This window comes from Phyllobates terribilis, unplaced genomic scaffold (assembly GCF_046119375.1).
Source record: "Phyllobates terribilis strain yellow unplaced genomic scaffold, ASM4611937v1 Scaffold_2__4_contigs__length_985480577, whole genome shotgun sequence".
Classification (NCBI taxonomy): domain Eukaryota; kingdom Metazoa; phylum Chordata; class Amphibia; order Anura; family Dendrobatidae; genus Phyllobates; species Phyllobates terribilis.
In genome coordinates this window covers 289,167,320-289,186,401 of record NW_027362762.1, presented here as the reverse complement: position 1 = coordinate 289,186,401, position 19,082 = coordinate 289,167,320, and the positions used below count along the sequence as shown (strand labels likewise).

The window sequence follows — 19,082 nt, the reverse complement described above, 5'->3', positions numbered from 1 at the left end:
GAGCACTACTAGTTCTGCAGCAGAGAAAACTGTGATTTTATCAAAATGACAGCATGATTAGTAAGTGACTAGTAAGTGATACATTGTCAGAATCAGAGTCTCTGCCCCTACATCATGCTGCTCTTACATTACATAGCGAAAACCTGGTGACAGATTCCCTTTAAATGCTTAACCATTCCCTTTACATGCTGATACGTGATATGACTACATCATATTTATCTGTTTCTGATTTTGATTCAGAACAACTGTGTAGATGCTGTAATTCTGACTTGAACTGGTGTTAAATCATTTGGGCTGGAAAAAAAGTAAAAACAGAACAGCAAGTGTAAGGTGACCTTATTTTGGATAATTGGGGATATTTTATAAATGCATTATAAATTTATTTTTGGATTTGTAAAAGTTAATGTCCAATCTTTATAATATTTAAAATAGTGCCTGCAGAAAGCAATTTTGTCATTGTTTTTTCCTTACATTTTTATGACTATTACCAGTTTTCTTAATTGACAAAATAATTTTATTGTGTGGGTTTTTATCATTATGGGGATACTAAATATGTGTTTTTATTATTAATTTATTTTTGTTTAATACAAATGATTTGTTTCATTTTTAGCAGTTTTGTAAATCTGTAAAATTTAGTTAGTTCAATTTTTAAGCATTTTTTAACTAATTGTTGCCATATGTCTGTGTGACGCAAAAATGTGGCCTGTGTATATAAAAGGTACAAGCATCTGATCTGAGCATTCACAACAGGTATCAATGTGGGACAGTCCTAAGGGTATTTGCTACGTACCAATATGCCAGTATAAGCAGTTGGCCATGGCTGGTACAGTCCTTTGTGACATACATGTACCTAATTTTGATCAAGGAGTTAATGCCCACTGACTCAAGAAAAGTAAGTAATTTACACACTGATTTCTAAATTTTCCAAAAAAAAGAAATGAACCCATGACGATTTCTACGTCTATCTAGACTGAACTGAATTTACATTAGAATAGGATTCTCAATACAACCATGTTATGGCTGTTTGAGACGGACTTAAAAATAGCCATACACATATGATAGCGATCTCTTTCGACTCCGCCGTACACATAATTGTTCATTGCGACCAGACATTAATGTGTTTTTAATGAGGAGTAGATTCAAATCCAATAAAAACTCCAGACATAGAGTAATCGCATACGAGTTTCAGACGGTTACGTCCTTAGTCATTGCATACATAGATTAATGCTTCCCATATAGCTAGCAGCCAAACAATGGCTTGGCCATTTGTGCCACCGGCAGTTTTGTCGTCCAACCCTTCCATACACAGGAGCGTAAACTCTGTCGAGCACTCCTGTGTTTCCTTTTTTTTCTGTCGAGAACCCCCCCCCCCCCCCGTACTAATTAGATGGTGGGCCAATTTCATAGGATAGCTGATAACTTCATGATTAGTGGGGGTCACGATTGATCACAAAAGTACTGTTTTGTAGAGCCTCATCTGATTATAGTGTTGGCTGGATATGCACACCACTGCCCCATTCATTTTCTGGCAGGCTACTGGAGATAGGCAAGTGCAGTGCTTGGTGTTTTCCAGCAGTGCCATAAAGTGTGAATGAGGCGGAGCTGCACTGAGTCACTCAGGCTGTACAAATCCCCGTTCTCAGGCCTAGTAGGGGTTCCACCAGACAAACCCCCACCAATCAGCAAGTGATCACCTCTCTATCGGTACAGAATAGCTTCTTAATATGGGAATAACTTTTTTTTAAAATCTTTACCAAAACAGACTACAGCAGAAAACAAGCGTATCACAAGCTAAACATGTTTTGGACTACAGTACAAAGCAGGTATTAGGTATGAAAGGCACAGGTGTGGTACAATGTCAAGTATTTTCCTACCTGGATCAAAAGATTTTAACAAATTGACTGCAAATGACTGAAAACACCTGCGAGAGTAAAAATGGATAGTGAGCACCTGAACACATTTCAGTTCACGCAATTAAAGTATTTTACAGCGTGAGCATGGAAAGAATAATACACTCTGCGGTTTGATGTCTTTTATTAAGGAACAAAAGATTTTCGAGTTATTCACTTCAGGTTTAGCCTCACCATTGTGTAGCAAGGGAGGTTTAATGAATCATTGTTTAACTTAGATAGGGAAAAGTATTTGAGCATTAAATAGTCTTAGATGTGTACATAGCATGTCTTTCACAGGTCTTGTATTTAACAGTGATTAATTGGCATCCAGTGGTTATTTAATGACTTGCGGAGAAATCTAAGAACAGTGTGTATTCTGATTAAGTTATTTAATGTTATAGGATACACATTTCTGTTGTGAGTGTGCGCCTTATAATAGGATATTGCATAGAACGCAAAATTTGGCTGTCACGCCAGCATTCCTGAGGCTTGTGGAACTTAATATATTAGTCCATGAAATATTTATGACAAGTGAGAAGGCATTACTTTTTTTTTCTTTTGCTGCTATAGCACACACCACAGATTTTAAGTGCAATTCTTTAAAGAAGTTGTCCACCTTTAGGGACAATTTGTAATTTTTTTACCTAGATGCAATAATTTTTGCATTTTTTTTTTAGTTAAATCATATTGCAAAAATGATTTTAAAGGGAACCTGTAAGGTCCCCCGTGCCTTCAGAACCACCAGCAGTTGTTTCTACATACCTAAACACCCTGCCTAACAGTCCCTGTATCATATTGGACACTTAAACAGATCTTTAGAAAAAGTATTTCTAAGTCCGTTTATGATATGTAAATGAACCCTTTGACTAGTCGATGGGGCGTTAGTTTCCTCAGACTAGTCGGCCTGTTTAGCATGTTATCACATCCCTGTGGGCGTGAAACATGGTCTACAAGAGCGTCATCACCAGTGCAATACATATCTCGCACATTTGCATGTCTTTGTGCACTGACATCATTGAGGCTCTGAATGATTAATGGTTCCCTTTAAGCCTCAATTACATACACTAAAGGAAAAAATATAAATGAATTGTCTCCATAGAGAGACACTATTCCCTACACTATACTGACTGTCAGAAATAGGCAATAAAAAGATGCAAAAATAATGACAACAGTTCTTAGCGTTTTAAGTATTTTATGTGTGATTGCAAAAAGAATTTCTAAAGTACTGTGCAATAAGGTACTGGTTGCAGTGACTAATACACAGAGTAGAAGATTATAAAATATAGGCTCGCTCACACTGCCGTATATTCTCTCATATGAAAGAGTCGGGCTGATTATGCTAATGACACCTGGCTCAAACTCTGTCACAGTTTGAGTCGAGTTTCATCTTGCTGTCATCTTGTTCTTTTGCGTGAGAGAATGGTATCACATTTGCTGAGAAGAACAACTTTATTTCTCCATCTTCTCCATTGTCTCTGTGCACGTACAACAGACTGCACTCTGATGACATCAGTGCAGTCTGATTTTTCACATTCACCCGTAGTCTTGTATGGTTGCATGTGGTATCAGATGCACTCAAAGCGTGCTGTGATTGTTTTCTCATGCTGGGTCAACATGAGAAAAATAATTGCAGATATCCACTGCCCCATAGTATAACATTGGGCCGATAAAACATCAGATAGCACTTGGCGGTGTTATACACTAGTGAGAGAGTACCCTAAGCATAAGGCCAGTTACACTCGTCTGACATCAATGGTTTGAGTACAGACCTCTATGTGCATACAATCTGTGTGTCTCCTGAATCCAACTCAGCAGCCTCATATACATATATGACAATGTTTACCCGAGGACAGTCTGTACATTGGTCTCCGTACTTGGTCCTTGAATGTTGGATGTATATAACTGCTCTACGGAAAGAGGGCCCAGATCACAAGCCAACAATTTACAAAGTAAGGGGGTGATTGGAATTGTTTACTCCAAGTGGATAAAAAATTGTCCTGGTCATGTGATCACACGTGTGTAACCAAAAACTGTGCTGTATCTGTAATAAAACCAAAAAAAACTGAACCAAACTATAAGCTGGTATACATCCAAGTGTAAGAGCAATGTTCACACTGCGTTCATTTCACAGAAAAAAATCAAGAAAAAAAACAAAATGCGCATAGACCCTACAACAAGTTAATCAGTAAATAGTAATTGTACTTCTAAATAACATAGGGTACTTGGTTAACGCTGTTGGATCAAAAAGCATAAAAAAATCCCACCACGTCATGGTGTACCCAAAGGGACTGTCCTAACCTGCCTAGTATTAAAACCTTATCATGTGTCATATGATGTCAATGTGAATAAGAGCAGAGCAGGATAGAGCCCTGAATAAGACCCATCCATGGGAAGCTATGCAGATGGAATAGTTAGCTCAGAAAGGGGGGCCACGTCCCGTGTTTTGACAGAGTGCAAATAACTACAGCAAAACCAAAAACCTGAGCCGAACTATAAGCTGTTATACGTGCAAAGTGTAAGAAAGTTGGACATTTTCACAAGCTCTGTGTGAAACCACCTTTAAAGGGGTTTGCCCCACTTGGATATTTAAAGCATACCCACAAGATTTGCCATAAATGTCTGATGAGCGTAAGTCCCATACGAGCCCCCTACCTTTTGGGAGAACAGGTTCTCTGTATGAATGAATCAGTAGTTAGAATGTGCGACCACAGCTCGTATCTAGCTGTATACGGAGCTTGATTGACTGCAATGGGTTGCACACAATGAGCTCTGCCTAATCTCAAATCCCTGTTCCTGTGCATGCACACTGATACTGGAGGAGCCCAGCAGCATGCTCACAGTGTCAGTGTGGGTGCGGGCATGCTCTGATCTCCAGCTCCTTTTTGAAGCTGCTTTCTTGCTACACTTCTGGGTTTAGCGAACGGGCAAGAATCTGAGATCAGAGCGTGTCCTCACCGACATTGTGAGCGTTCTTCTGCGCTCCTGCAGTATCAATGTGTATGCGCAGGAACAGGGATTAGACCTTGCGCAGCACCCCCGGTGAGAAACCCAGCACTGTCAATCTATGGAACAGTGCTAAATATACAATATGGATGGCATAATGGTGCTCCGAGATATTGGCCTCGCTAAGGGAGCACTGAAGTGCCCGCAGTTGTATATGGATTAATAGTTAACTTTTCAGCAACTACACAACTAAAATTGATGCTACTGGTATGATTTTTATAGAACCTATGTCCTCAACATAAATGCTTAAGTAGTTGAATTTGCATTTTGGGGGTTACAGACTCCCTTTAATCTCCATGCTCCTGCTGCTCCTGAACATGTGCCGAACAAAGTAATAAGCAGAAATCCCTCGGTTGCTCTATGCTGTTTATGGAAGATATTATGGCAGCTAGTCTTCACCCACTAGCTCAGAGACAACTGAATATAAGAGATTGAATCTGGATAAGGTAAAACTGGAAAAACCACAGGATACAGGCCATACAATGGCCAGAAATGGTCCTTATGTTCACACAGGACAGCTTATTCTAATAAGACACATGAAACGACGGGTATCGACTTTTTCCATGTTGCGTTATACGGCATTGATCATACAGAATATTTGTAAATATAATGTATGTAAGGTGATGGTCATGTTCATATTTGCATCTAATGAAATGCATTGTACAATATAAAGCAAAGTCTTTCGGGCCTGCGGTACGTTTCTGTGTGACGCTTTCTTCACCCATGCAGGTTGTTTGTCTTTACACTAGGGGAGTTGGATTGTTAACATCGCTTTTGATCTTCTGCTTATCAGAAGATGAAGAATATCTGGAATGCAATTTTATTCAGAGGCTAATGTTCATTTGAATATAGCTTAAATGCTCTAAAGGCCTAATCACATCTCTGTTTTTCTTTTAAAATGAATCTTCTCCTCCCCGCGGGTATCCTTTTTAATCCCAGTACATTTCTGATAGGTACAACTGTAAATTACATTCTGAAGGTTTAAGCTCCATCCTCAAGTTTGTGGCATTCAATTAGCAAGTCTACTACCCTGAAGAAATATCACGATCCGCCACTTGATTTTTATTAAACTTATCTTATTCTGGTAAAGTCTTCTTTTTTTTTCACCTGAGACATATACTTGAAAAGAAACATTATTCTGCAGCTCTAATTCGGATTCGTTATATAACTTATTTTTAGTATTGGCCAATATGTCCAGATCTATTAAAGATCGGTTTATTAATTTCAAGTCATAAATTTTACAAATTGCCATTTAATAGAGTAATTTTACTAGTCAAGAAAATACCATAATACTAGTATATCACTAAAAACAGAAGGTGTACTTATTAAACCAATTTATCCTGGCTGAAGTGTTGGTTTTGTCTTTACATTGCTGCTGAAACTGAATTGTAAAATATGAAAGGCCACGTGTGATCAGAAAATTACCGATTGTTTAAATCAAGCTTTTGTGTTTAAATGGTTTTATTTGTTTAGTTTAATTTTGTCTGCATTTTTTTTCTCCATATTGCAATCTTTATTAAAAATCAAAAATGGACATGTTGAAATGTTTACACTGGCCATTAAGACTTTTTCAGACCAGTGAAAAGGTCACAGGGAATGGGGGGCAGGGTCAGCTGTGTCATTATCTATTGAGAATAGTGGATCCTGTGGTATCAGCTATGTATAGAGGTGTTACCTGTCACTGTAATCCTGCCTCTGCTGATAAGGAGCCTGCTGAAAACTCTTTCTGAAAGTCTAAAAAAGCCACAGTAGCAAATTGCACTGTGAAAATTGAAAGATTGCAAGATTACTAATTTTGTATTATAATCGTGATATGAAAAAAATTGCTAATTTTATTTTATTTTTTTAAATATACGTGTAACACAAAAACTTGATTTACACATTCCCTTTAAAGGGGTTGTCGAGCCTAAATTGATAAGTCTGCAGTCACTCTGAATGTCCCCAGTGCATGTACTGTGTGCTGCAGGGATTCGCTTGTTTCTGATCCGGGAACGGTGGTGATATATGCATTATGCAGATGGGAAGAAGCTGTCTAGTGTACGTGGCTCGCTAGGTAAATGCACTTTTTGGTGGAATTATCCCTTCCATTATCCATATATACTATTTACTGTTACCAATTGGTTATGGGATCACATCTGTTAGTTATCTGACCTCTAGATCCAATCACCGACCTTGACAGACTTGTGATGTGTTGAACGTCATCGCTTTCTATTCTAGTGCAGGCTACTGATGTGCCTAGCACTGGGTCCCTCTGATGTTTTAGATTTTTTTTTTGTAAAGACAGACAACCCCTTTAAATGGCATCATAGTTGGAGGTACAAGGTGAGTTCTACAACCAGAAGATACTGAAATTCTGTTATAACATATTATCAGAAAAAAATATATAATGGAAGACCGCCATTTTTGCAGGCGGATTTACTGTATCGTTATTAGTCTTAAAAAAAACAACCACTCACTTCTAATATTTTTTGGTGGCTATTTTTGTAGGACTTCAATCTGAATGCATATGGGTGTTGATTCATATATATTTTCCTTAATGTAATATAGTGGATGTAAAAAGTCTACACACACCTGTTAAAATGCCAGGTTTCTGATGTGAAAAATCCTAGCAAACCAGAATCTTTTCAGAGTTTTTTCTACCTTTAATGTCACCCATAATCCGTACAATTCAGTTTAAAAAATAAACTGAAATCTTTTCAGGTGGGAAAATGAAAAAGAACTAAAATAATTCTGTTGCCTAAATATACACACCTTTATGCTAATACTTTGTTGAAGTAGCCTTTGAATTCATGACAGAATTCAGTCTTTTTGGGTAGGAGTCTATCAGTATGACACATCTAGAATCGGCAATCTTTACTTGCAGTAGCGCTCCAAATCTGTCAGATTGCGAGGGCATCACCTCCCCTTCAGGTCAACCCACAAATTTTCAATTTTTGGTGATGTGCAATGTTGGCTTTGCACCAAACATAACTTTTGGAATTATTACTCAAAACTTCACCTTTGATCTCATCAGATCATAACATTTTTTCCCACATGATTTTGACAAACTTGATGTCGGTTTTGGAAAAACATATCTGCGCTTGGATTGTTTTATTTGTGAGAAAAAGGCTTCCGTTTTGCCACCCTATACCACAGGCCAGAGATTTGAAGAATGCAGAAGATCATAGTCACATTCAGTATACAACTACTACACAACCGGAATTTCATGCAGCTCCTTTAATGTTCCTTTAGGTTTCTTTGCTTCCTCCCGGACTAATTTTCTTCTTTTCATCAATTTTTGACCAATGTCCAGTTCTATGTAATGTCACTGTTGTGTGAAATTTATGCCACTTCAAGATGTCTGTTTTCACAGTGTCCCATGGTTTAGCTAATGAAATTAGAAATTTCTTTGTACCCTTCTCCTGACTGATAACTTTCAAAAATTAGATCCATTTGCTGTGTTGTAAGTTGTTTATGGACCATGGCTTTTGCTGTAAAATGCGACTTAGAAAATGTCAGGAAAATACTACTAGAACAGCCAAACTTTCTATGGGGTTAATCACAATCATTGTAAATGATGGCATCGGTGTACTACTATTTATCATAAGTTTACAAGTGATTGGGTAATTTTGAACACAACCACATCCTCAGTTAAGTGAGTGTTCACAATTATACAACCACATTATTTTAGTTTTGTTATATCTATTTCCCCCTCAAAATGATTTCAGTTTATTTCTAAATGGATTTGTACAGATTATGATCCTGATTCATCAAACCAATTACACCTCAATTCTGTCGTAAATTGGTTTGAAAAGTTTCCAACTTTTGGCGTGTTCACTCCACTTTCGCCCAGTTCTACCAAACTGAACAGAACTGGGGTGGAACTGGGGCAGGATGCCACAGCTCATCTAAATTATGACAAGCTGTGGTGTATCTTATGCCAGAAATCTTACTCCAGTCTCCGAGTAGAGTAAGATTTTTGGCATGACGCATGCCCCTTGTCAGATGTGTTTCTGAGTCATTAACAGGCATGCACCTCTCAATGAATGAAGAGGGTTGCATTGACAATCCAACACAATGGGCAGCACTTTGAACACATTTTATAAGTGGTCATAAACTTGTAAAAAACTCATGAAAGAATAAAGTTACGTTAAAACCAAGCACACCATTGTTTTTCTTATGAAATTCTCAATAAGTTTGATGTGTCACATGACCTTCTTCCCATTGAAAAAAATAAAGTTGGATCCAAAATGGCCGACTTCAAAATGGCTGCCATGGTCACCACCCTTCTGGAAAAGTTTTCCCCCTCCCATATACTAATGTGCCACAAACAGAAAGTTGATATCACCAACCATTCCCATTTAATTTAGGTGTATCCATATAAATGGCCCACCCTGTATATAAAAAGTCACATATGCATGTTTTTCTCAACATCTGACATGAAATTAGAATAAACCTTTCCCGTTTTAGGTCATTTAGGATTACCATCATTTTTAATATTCGCCAAATGCCAGAATAATGAGAGAGAGAGAATGTTTTAAGGCATTTTTATTACTTTCTGCAAAGTCAAAAGTTTACATTCATTTCATTAGTATTTTGTCCTTAAACTGAATGACTTGGGTAAAATGATTGGGATATCCTTCCACAAGCTTCTCACAATAGTTGGTAGAATTTGGGCCCATTCCTCCTGACAAAACTGGTGTAACTGATCCAGGTTTGTAGGTCACCTTGCTCGCACTTACCTTTTCAGCTTTGCCCATAAATTTTCGATAGGATTGAGATCAGGGCTTTGTGATGGCCACTCCAAAATATTGACTTTGTTATTCTTAGGCTGTGTGCCCATGATGCGTATTTCATGCGTTTTTGGTGCGGAAATTTCCGCAGCGTAAACGCATGATAAACGCATGGTAAGTCTTCTGCCATGGTCCCCTATGCAATTCCGCACTTTCAATGCCCATGCTGCGGATTTTTCCGCAGCGTTTATGCTGTGCTCAAAAATCTGCAGCATGTCCATTAATTTGCGGAAGCGCTGCGTTTTCGCCGCCATTGACTTGCATTAGAATGCGCCAATTCCGCAAGACTGCATTTGTACTTGCGTTATTGGTGTTTTCTAATGTGCGGATGGTACCCGAGTGTGGAGAAGATGAGTCTCTCCTCCACACCCAGGTACCATAAAAAGCTGTAAAAAACAAGAATAAAATAAAAAATAAATGTATACTTACCTTCTGTCGGCCCCCGCAGCGCTCCTGCTTGGTTCCCGGCACTTTGCAGTGGATTGAAGGACCTGCGCTGACGTCAGAGTCATGTGACGGGTCACGTCACGCTGACGTCGGCAGGTCTTTCAATTCACTGTTGCCGGCAAGGGAGAACGGAGTGAGCGGGACACCGGGGGCCATCGGAGGGTAAGTATATATTTATTTTTTTATTTCTACCACTCTATCGGGTCACACTTTATAAATCCATGCTGTTTGCATGGATTTATATAGTGTGACCTAGTTGTCACAAGCACTTTCCAAGTGATGCTAATCGCTTGGAAAGCTCTTGTCAATCCACATGCAGAAATGTCAGTGGGTAACCGCTCCATTTCCGCATGTCCCTGGCAGGAAAACTCATGTACAATCTGCATGCGTTTTTTTCTGCCAGGGAGATGCAGAAATGCTCAGGCAAAAATCCTGAGCATTTCTGCATCGTGGGCACATAGCCTTAAGCCACTTTGTTACCATTTTGGCACTATGCTTTGGGTCATTGTCCATTTGGAAGACCCATTTCCGCCCAAGCTTTAACTTCCTGGCTGATGTCTTGAGATGTTTCTTCAGTATTGCCACATAATCTTCTTTTCTCGTGATGCCATCTATTTTGTGAAGTGCACCAGTCCCTCCTGCAGCATAACAACCCCACAACATGATGCTGCCACCTCAGTGTTTCACAGTTGGGATGGTGTTTTTAGGCTTCCAAGCTTCTCCTTTTCCTCCAAACATAACGATGGTCATTATACCCAAAAAGTTCAATTTTAGCTTCATCAGACCACAGGACATGTCTCCAAAAAGCAAGGTCTTTGTTCCTGTGTGCATTTGCAAACATTAATCTGGCTTTTTTTGTTTCTTTTGGAGTTATGGCTTCTTCCTGGCAGAGTGGTCTTTCAGCCCATGTTGATACAGTATTCGTTTCACTGTGGATATTGACACAATCTTACCAGCTTCCGCCATCATCTTCACAAGGTCTTTTGCTTTTGTCCTTGGGTTGATATGCACATGTTGGACCAAAGCACGTTCATCTCTGGGACACAGAACCCGTCTCCTTCCTGAGCGGCATGATGGCTGGACATTCCCATCTTGTTTGTACTTGCGTATAATTGTTTGTACAGATGAACGAGGCACCTTCATGTATCTTGTAATTTTACCCAAGGATGAGCCAGACTTGTGCAAGTCCACAATTCTCTTCCTGATATCTTGGCTGATTTGTTTAGACTTGCCTATGATGCTACACAAAGAAGCAGTGTGTTTCAGGTGTTCATTAAAATTCATGCACAGGTGTGTCTTTAATTAACTCAGATGTTGCCAACAAACCTACCAGAAGCTTTAAAACACATGACATCATCATATGGGCAGTCCAGAATTGTTTAAAGGCATAGTAATCTTGGTGTATGTAAACTTTTGACTTTGCAGTAAGTGATAAAATATGCCTTAAAACATTCTCTCTCTCATTATTCTGGCATTTGGCAAATATTAAAAATTATGGTAATCCTAATTGATCTAAAGGGAAAGGTTTATTCTGATTTCATGTCAGATATTGAGAAAAACATGCATATGTGTCTTTTTATATAGTGTATGTAAACTTCTGGTTTCAACTGTACATTTGAAAATATCACTATCTTAGTTAGAGAAGCAAAGTTTATAGGAAATAGTGGCAATTTTCCTACTTGTCAGGCATAAGCAATTAGAAAAAAACGTAGTCTAAATAAAAAAAAATGTGTGTTCACAGTATTATATCAAAATAATGACTTATTGGGTGAAGTGGGTATTACATATATAGGTAACGTTTGAGTAAACCTTCCTGAAAGTACTTGTTTTGTTTTTCATCCCATCAACAACCAGAAATATAAACTTGTGTTATGTGTATTCTCTCACTCATTGCTTTTTAACTCTCTAATTCATATGTAAATTTTTTTAGGAAGAATATTGAACAGGTTTTCCAAAGATATTGGTCACCTGGATGACTTACTACCTTTTACGTTTTTGGACTTCATGCAGGTAAATAACATATATTTTAAAATATATTTAAAGTTTAAAACACCACTCCAGCGGGGTTTTTTTTGTATTTTTTTATTTTATTTCAGTGCTGGAGTGGTACCATTCTTACATATCGGGAGAATGGTCTATACCCTCCATCCAACAATTCATGATAGAACTAAATGCTTTGTCCTTGTCAAACTCTGCAGAAAATATAGGCAACAATAAACAAGAACAGCTTTTATTTAATTTATAGGGGTGGTTTGACAGGATAACATTTTTAACAATGGGTAAAAATATATTGAGTTTGTCAGTCATCACTAGAATGTTGAGTATTATCAATCATAGGATCAGTTTTTAACACTAAAGCTCATACATAGTGCCTGCACTATTATGGTTTTTCTACAGTTCAGAAAGTTAGAGTCACTTTGGCACTTACTTGTAAATAATATAGTACTGCAAGAGACAGCACTTCTGAACTGAAAGCAGATAATTTACTCCCCAATGATTAGAAATGTAATCCATTTTATGTTCATTTGTAGGATGCACAATATATTGCATGCATCAGGTTGAGGTACAGAAGATGAATGGGTACTATAAGTTTCTCGTATTGATACATGTTGAGGTGCCGGATTCACTTTTTTCTTGGTGTGGTAGATTAGATTCAACTGCTAAACTTGTATTATCATATCTTTTTAGCATAGGGAAGTTGATTAAAAAACTTATCTTTGGAAAGGAACACTTATAATTCCATACTTACCGTAAAACTGATAGCTCTTTCTAAGATCCAAGTAAGCCTTGTTTGGAAGCACTACACTACAACAGATTTATTCTGTTCTAGAGAATTCAAACCCCATTGTAAATTAGGTATAAGTGTAAAAAATATACAAACGTCCTGCTGTTTGCAATAAACCAATTAAACAAACAATTTAGCTACTTTTACAGAACTAATATAGCTTCTTTGATACAAGCATTTTTAGCACTTAGTAAAGCACCCTTTGGATATTATGACCTGCATCAAACGTGATGCATGGGCAGAAACACCAGCTTCTGGCAGTGTTCCTGAGGAATCTTAGCCCATTCCTCATGGGCAGTGTTCTCCAGTTCTCTAATATTCATGGGTTTATGTGTAGGAAGCACTTTCTTCAAATCCCACCAAAAATGTTCTATGTGGTTTAAGTTAACTTTGGTGACCACTCCAGAGTGTTCAGAGACTGTTTCTGAAAATTGACTAGAGATACAGTTGGATGCTTAGTTCGCAAGTTCAAAGTTAAAATTACACTGGATACACTATGACAGACATGACAGAAAGAGGAGACTATCACCAGCTGCCACTGAATTCCTAAAGAAGCCTAAAGGCGAAACCCACGGTAGGGTATAAGCTGGCACTACACTTGTGTGTTCTTTTTATGCGTTTTTTATTTTTGTGAGTACAATTAAAAACGTAATTGACAGTAACCTGCCTGGCAGGATTGCAATGGTCCATTTGTTATTTAAAGAAATTTATGATGGTAGTTTAGGCAGGAATCACTTCTGGAACAAATGGTTTCAGCAGGATGGAGAATAACAACATCAAGTGGGACACACTGAAGTGTGACAAAGAGGGAAGATTATGGATGATGTACATTCTGCTAATAAGATCGTCAATGTGGTAAAGTTTTATTTTATTTGATGTTCATATTGAGGACTGCTTCATTGGACTTTACCTTTTTCCTGTCTTCTTGATGTCTTCGTACTGGGGAGAGTTCCTCATTTATCAAGTGTTGTATTGTGTTAAGATTTGATGGCAGCAGGTACAGAGGTTTCAGCTTGCAAAGTCAGGTGCATATTAAACCTTGAATGTCTTGATGTTCTACCTAACTCCAAGATGTATACCTCTCCTGACCCAAACGCAAAGGAAATGTAGGCCCAATATTCTCAAGACCAGATAAAATATCTACAGACGTTTGGGTTTCATTTGTGTGGAGCAATGAAACAAAACTGAAATTTTTCAGGCCTATTGGCTAGTCATATGTCTGGAGGAGGATGAATGAAGTATATGCTGAAGAGAACAGCCTGATTACAGTAAACCATGGTGACTCAGTGGTTATTTTGCTTCCTCTGCCACTGGAAACCTGCAGCGTGAGGAGGGCAAGATGTATTCAACCAACTATTAGGAAATCCTAGGAGAAAACCTCTTGACTTCTGTGGGGAAGCTGAAACGTTGGCATAATTGGACCCTCCAACAAGTCAATGATCCCAAGCAGGCTACAGAGTCCACTAAGACTTGGTTTCGGAAGTCTTGGAAGATTCTGCAGATGTCGTAACTTGAATCCTATAGAAATAAGGACTAGGCTAAAATTCATCACGTTTGCAGCTGGTCATCCATACATCCAAAGGGTGCGCTACTCAGTACTAAAGATACTTCTCATGAAGGAGTTGAATAATCCTGATCCTGAGACCTCGGTAGCCATTAAAATTGGCATTTTGTATTGAATTTGGAGAAACCATTTGCTTAGAATTGTCCTTCATTAGATTATGGCAAATGGCTAAAGAATTGTCAATTGTGAAACCTTGTCTACAATAGGGCGAATAATGTTGATTGCAACTGAAAGCTTATTAAATGCATATTGTTAATGTGCAAATCCTGTACAGTGGTTCAGAAAGCTGCTGGACAATGTAATGGTGACCCAAAACAAGGTGCCTGAGTTTGACTTTTTTTTTGCCAAAAAAGAAATCTATGGTTTGCTGTGTATGCAGTTTGAAAAATACTGAAGCCTGCTGCTTATCAGATGGTTTTTTACCATGATCTGGCTTTCACTCATATTTACACAAGTGGGAGAGTGCTCAACTTCAACAACCATTGGCAAATAAGTACTGACATCATTTCTTGTTGTTTAATCATGTATAGTATAATTTTCATTCTGCCACTTTTGAAATACAGGAGAAGATTTGGCATGTGGGGATTTTTTTCGGTCAGTTTTTGCTTATGGCGGCCATTCACTTGGCTTAGCATGCCCACTTCCCCATCTGCATTTTTAAAATAGAGCTCGGAGCTGCATGAAGTCACAAAGAGTCGCGGACTTGTGCCTCAATAAGGATATGCACCGAAATTTGCTGCTTTTTGGTGTCAAAAAGAGGTATAAAAGCCTTGATAAATACCCTCCCTGTGACTCGTATGTTAGGGAACAAAATCTTGTTAGTGCAGTTTATACTGAAATAAATTAAAGAATAACTAAACTTTTGGGACATTTTAACCACTTCCTGTCTCAGCCAATTTCCATTTTTCCGTTTTTGTTTTTCCCTCCCCTTCTTCCAGGAGTCAAAAATGTTTTCTTTTTCTATCCACATAGCTGCATGAGGGCTGTTTTTTTTTTTTGCAGGATGAATTGTATTTTTGAATGACCCCATTCGTTTTCTCATGTGATGCACTGGTAAGCGGTAGAAAAAATTCCAAGTGTGTCGAAATTGCAAAAGTTTAATTGTACAGCAGTTTTTTTTTTTGTTTTTTTTTAATTTATTTACCATGTTCACTATACAGTAAAACTGACCTGGCAATATGATTCTCCAGGTCAGTACGATTACGCAAATACCAAACATGCTGATGTTTTTATTGATACAGTTTTTGGGGTAGATACGATGTTTTGATCACCTCTTATTGCATTTTATTGCTTTGTTGCCTCGGCCCGAAAAAAACGTATGTCTGGCATTTAGATTTTTTTTCTCATTACGTTTTTTTTTTTTTTACGGCTTTTACCAATCGGGTTCATTTATTTTATATTTTGATAGATCGGACTTTTACCAATGTGATGACAATTTTTTTGTTTATTATTTCTTTATTATTAAAGGGAACCTGTTACCAGAAAAAATGTTATTAACCTGCAGCATTCGGTTTCAGTCACGGGGGTGTCGCCGGCGCGGGTTTAGTCACCACTCTGAGTATTCAGAGCAGCGGCTGTAACCGCACTCCCGGCCCTGACTGATAGCCGACCCTAATGCAGAGCAAGTGTCAGTCAAGGCCGGTGACTGAACCCGTGCCAGCGCCACCCCCGTGATCATTCAGCTAAATGCAGGCACAGGGCAGGTTAGTAACACTATTAACCTGCAGATTAACCCCATATCTGCCGGTTAATATCTTTTTTTTTCTGGTGACACTGGCCCTTTAATGGGGGGAAAAAGGGGTGAATTTTTAAAACTGTTTTTTTCACTTTCTACTGTACTTGTAAGTTTCCTTAGGGGACTTGAACCAGGGACCATTTGCTCACTTTTGCTATATACAGTAGTGCTAAAGTTCTGCTATGTATAGTGAAAATCAGTCTCCTTTGAACACCAGATACAGGCTTTCACAGGAGAATTGCACTGACATGGTCATTTTTATAGCACAATGAATGCCATAAAAACAAAACCCAAAAGACAATTGCGTTTTTGGCACAATTTCGCTGCATTTTGATTTTTTTCCAGTTTTCTATGCTACTGAATGTTAAAATGAATGGTGGCATTCAAAATTGCAACTCTTTCTGCAAAAAATAAGCTTTGATATGACTATATTGACGGAAAGATAAGAAAACAAGTTTAAACTCTTAGACATAGGGGAGGAAAAAGACGAAAGTGCAAAAAGGAAAAAATTGCCCTGGCCTAGAAGGGTTTAATATACAGGGTGGTCCAAAAGTAGGTGGACAGAAAATAATAACATTTATTTTGATTTATATATAAAATTATATTTACTAACACAAGCATAACATTGACAATTACATTTTATTCTGAACAATAATACAAAAGCCCTTAAATTTTATGAACGCAGGTGCTCAAACTGTTTTCCATTACAATTTGCACAGCTTTGAAGTCGCCTCTTACACTTCGACTTTTTTGCACAAGTCTCTTTGGGTATTAATTTCTTGAAATGCATCTCTTATGTAATTTTTCAAATCACTGACACTTTTTGGTTTTCGACTATAAACTTTGTCCTTGAGTACTCCCCAAAAGAAAAAATCCATTGGGGTCAAGTCTGGTGAACGCGCCGGCCAATCAAGTGGGCCTCTTCGGCCAATCCATTTATTAGGAAATGTATCATCAAGATACTCGCGGACTACTCTTGAATAATGTGGAGGGGCCCCATCTTGTTGGAAATAAAGGTCATTTGAATTAGGCTGTTGCTGTAACTGGGGAACAACTGGATTCATTAGAATTTCGAGATACTTATCTCCTGTGACTGTTCCATCAAAAAATATTGGTCCTAAAACACCAAAACTTGAAATACCACCCCAAACATTGACACCAGGCTCATTTAGTTGTTGCTCTAATGTTAAATGCATGTTCTCATTATACCAGTAAATACAATTATGTCTGTTAATATGGCCGGAGAATTTGAAAGAAGCTTCATCACTCCACATAATGTTATCTAAAATTACTGAATTTTCTTCAATTTCGTTAAGCATAATCTCACTCAATTGAAGCCGCCTGTCTGGATCATCCTCCAATAAACCATGAATTAGACGTGGACGATAAGCTTTCCACCCAATAGATTTCAGGATTTGCATGATAGAAGCTCGTGAAATTCCCAATTCCAAAGAGGCTCTTCTGGTGGACTTTTTTGGACTCTGAACAAATGTTGATATATAAATATGTTACACCATGTTTGATAAATCTCGCCCTTCATAACCTTATTACACTTTCTGTCCACCTACTTTTGGACCACCCTGTATATGGATAGATAAATGAGAAGCTTAATGTTCTGATGGCAGTAAGTCTGAAAATGAATCGGGTAGGAAGCTGATGTCTGATCGCAGTGGCCATACAACGGCCTGGTTATACGCCGGCCTGGTTATACGCCAGCCTGGTTATACGCCGGCCATGTCATACGCCGGCCATGTCATACACCGGCCATGTCATACGCCGACCCAGCCCGGTCATGCCCCGGCCCGGTCATGCCCCTGCCCGGTCATACTTCGGCCCGGTATCGCCTCGATGTAGATCGGAATATTTCTCCCATCACTGTGATTTCTGGTGCATTGCCTTGCAGCGGTCTGGCACACAAAGCAATGCATTCTGAAATGTCAGAGCCTTGTAGAAACAATCCGCTCTCACGGAACGATAGCAGATTAAGCAGATTCTATATGTGTGTTGGCTTTTGCAAAGCTCCTGTTTACTGCACCTATTGAGCAAAACCAGGAGTGGTTATTTGTAAAGAAAGAAGAGATTAGCCGTAATAAGGTAAAAATAATAATGTCTTAATAAGAAGAAAAGAAAAAACTGTAACTCAAGATAATAATCTCCAAAGACACAAAAGATTTATGTGCCAGGAAGATTGTAAGAGATCAAAGGTATTACAATATAATGCTATTGGCTACTGCTCCAGTTCCAACTTTTACGCATACAACATATGTATTATTAACCTGTACAACTAGATTTTTAACAATTAGAATGTAAATACCAGAGCAGTGTAAGCTTGTAAATACAGCTCTTCATTGTGACTGCTATTAACCCCCTGCGCCACCCCGGTAGTCATGGCAGGGCTGTGCAGTCACACTGCTGTGGCAGCGGAAGGGTTACTCCCAGTGTAAATGGGGTTGGGCCCTGTGTGTGTGCAGTAAATCCTCTGCTAATTATGCCTTCCAAGGAGTGAGAGGTTTCAGAGGTGTTGTGGTTTAAGAACTTAATAGGTGGGGAGGATATTCGTTTGTTACACTTGCAATTTAATAAAGCCCATAAATCACATCTCTCTTTCTTGATGACACTGTCTTCTCACGCTTCTCACTCATCCTTGTTTTACTTGGAAGTAAGACGTCAGACACCTACGAGCTGCGCTTCTTCCTGTGCTGTCCTACGTTCTCGTCTGATTGCACTTTTATGGACGCCAGCTCTCGTCCCATTTTTGTTAAATGTCATTTAAAAAGGATAAGAGCCTGCAAAGTGTTTTATGGAGTAAACTGATAAATCATAAATACAAATGAGTAATGAATTTACCTCCTAGTCTCATTATTACTCTGTGAGCCATGCCTCC

The 19,082-nt window shown here is 38.5% G+C and overlaps 1 protein-coding gene across 1 annotated transcript in view; it reads left to right on the top strand.

Moving 5' to 3' along the window:
- The window catches only part of ABCC4 (ATP binding cassette subfamily C member 4 (PEL blood group)), a 311,731-nt gene that overhangs the window by 162,627 nt on the left and 130,022 nt on the right, over nucleotides 1–19,082 (top strand). Inside the window, exon 20 of the mRNA XM_073664144.1 lies at nucleotides 12,045–12,124. Coding sequence (XP_073520245.1) covers nucleotides 12,045–12,124 — 80 coding nt within the window. The remainder of the gene's footprint in view (nucleotides 1–12,044; nucleotides 12,125–19,082) is intronic.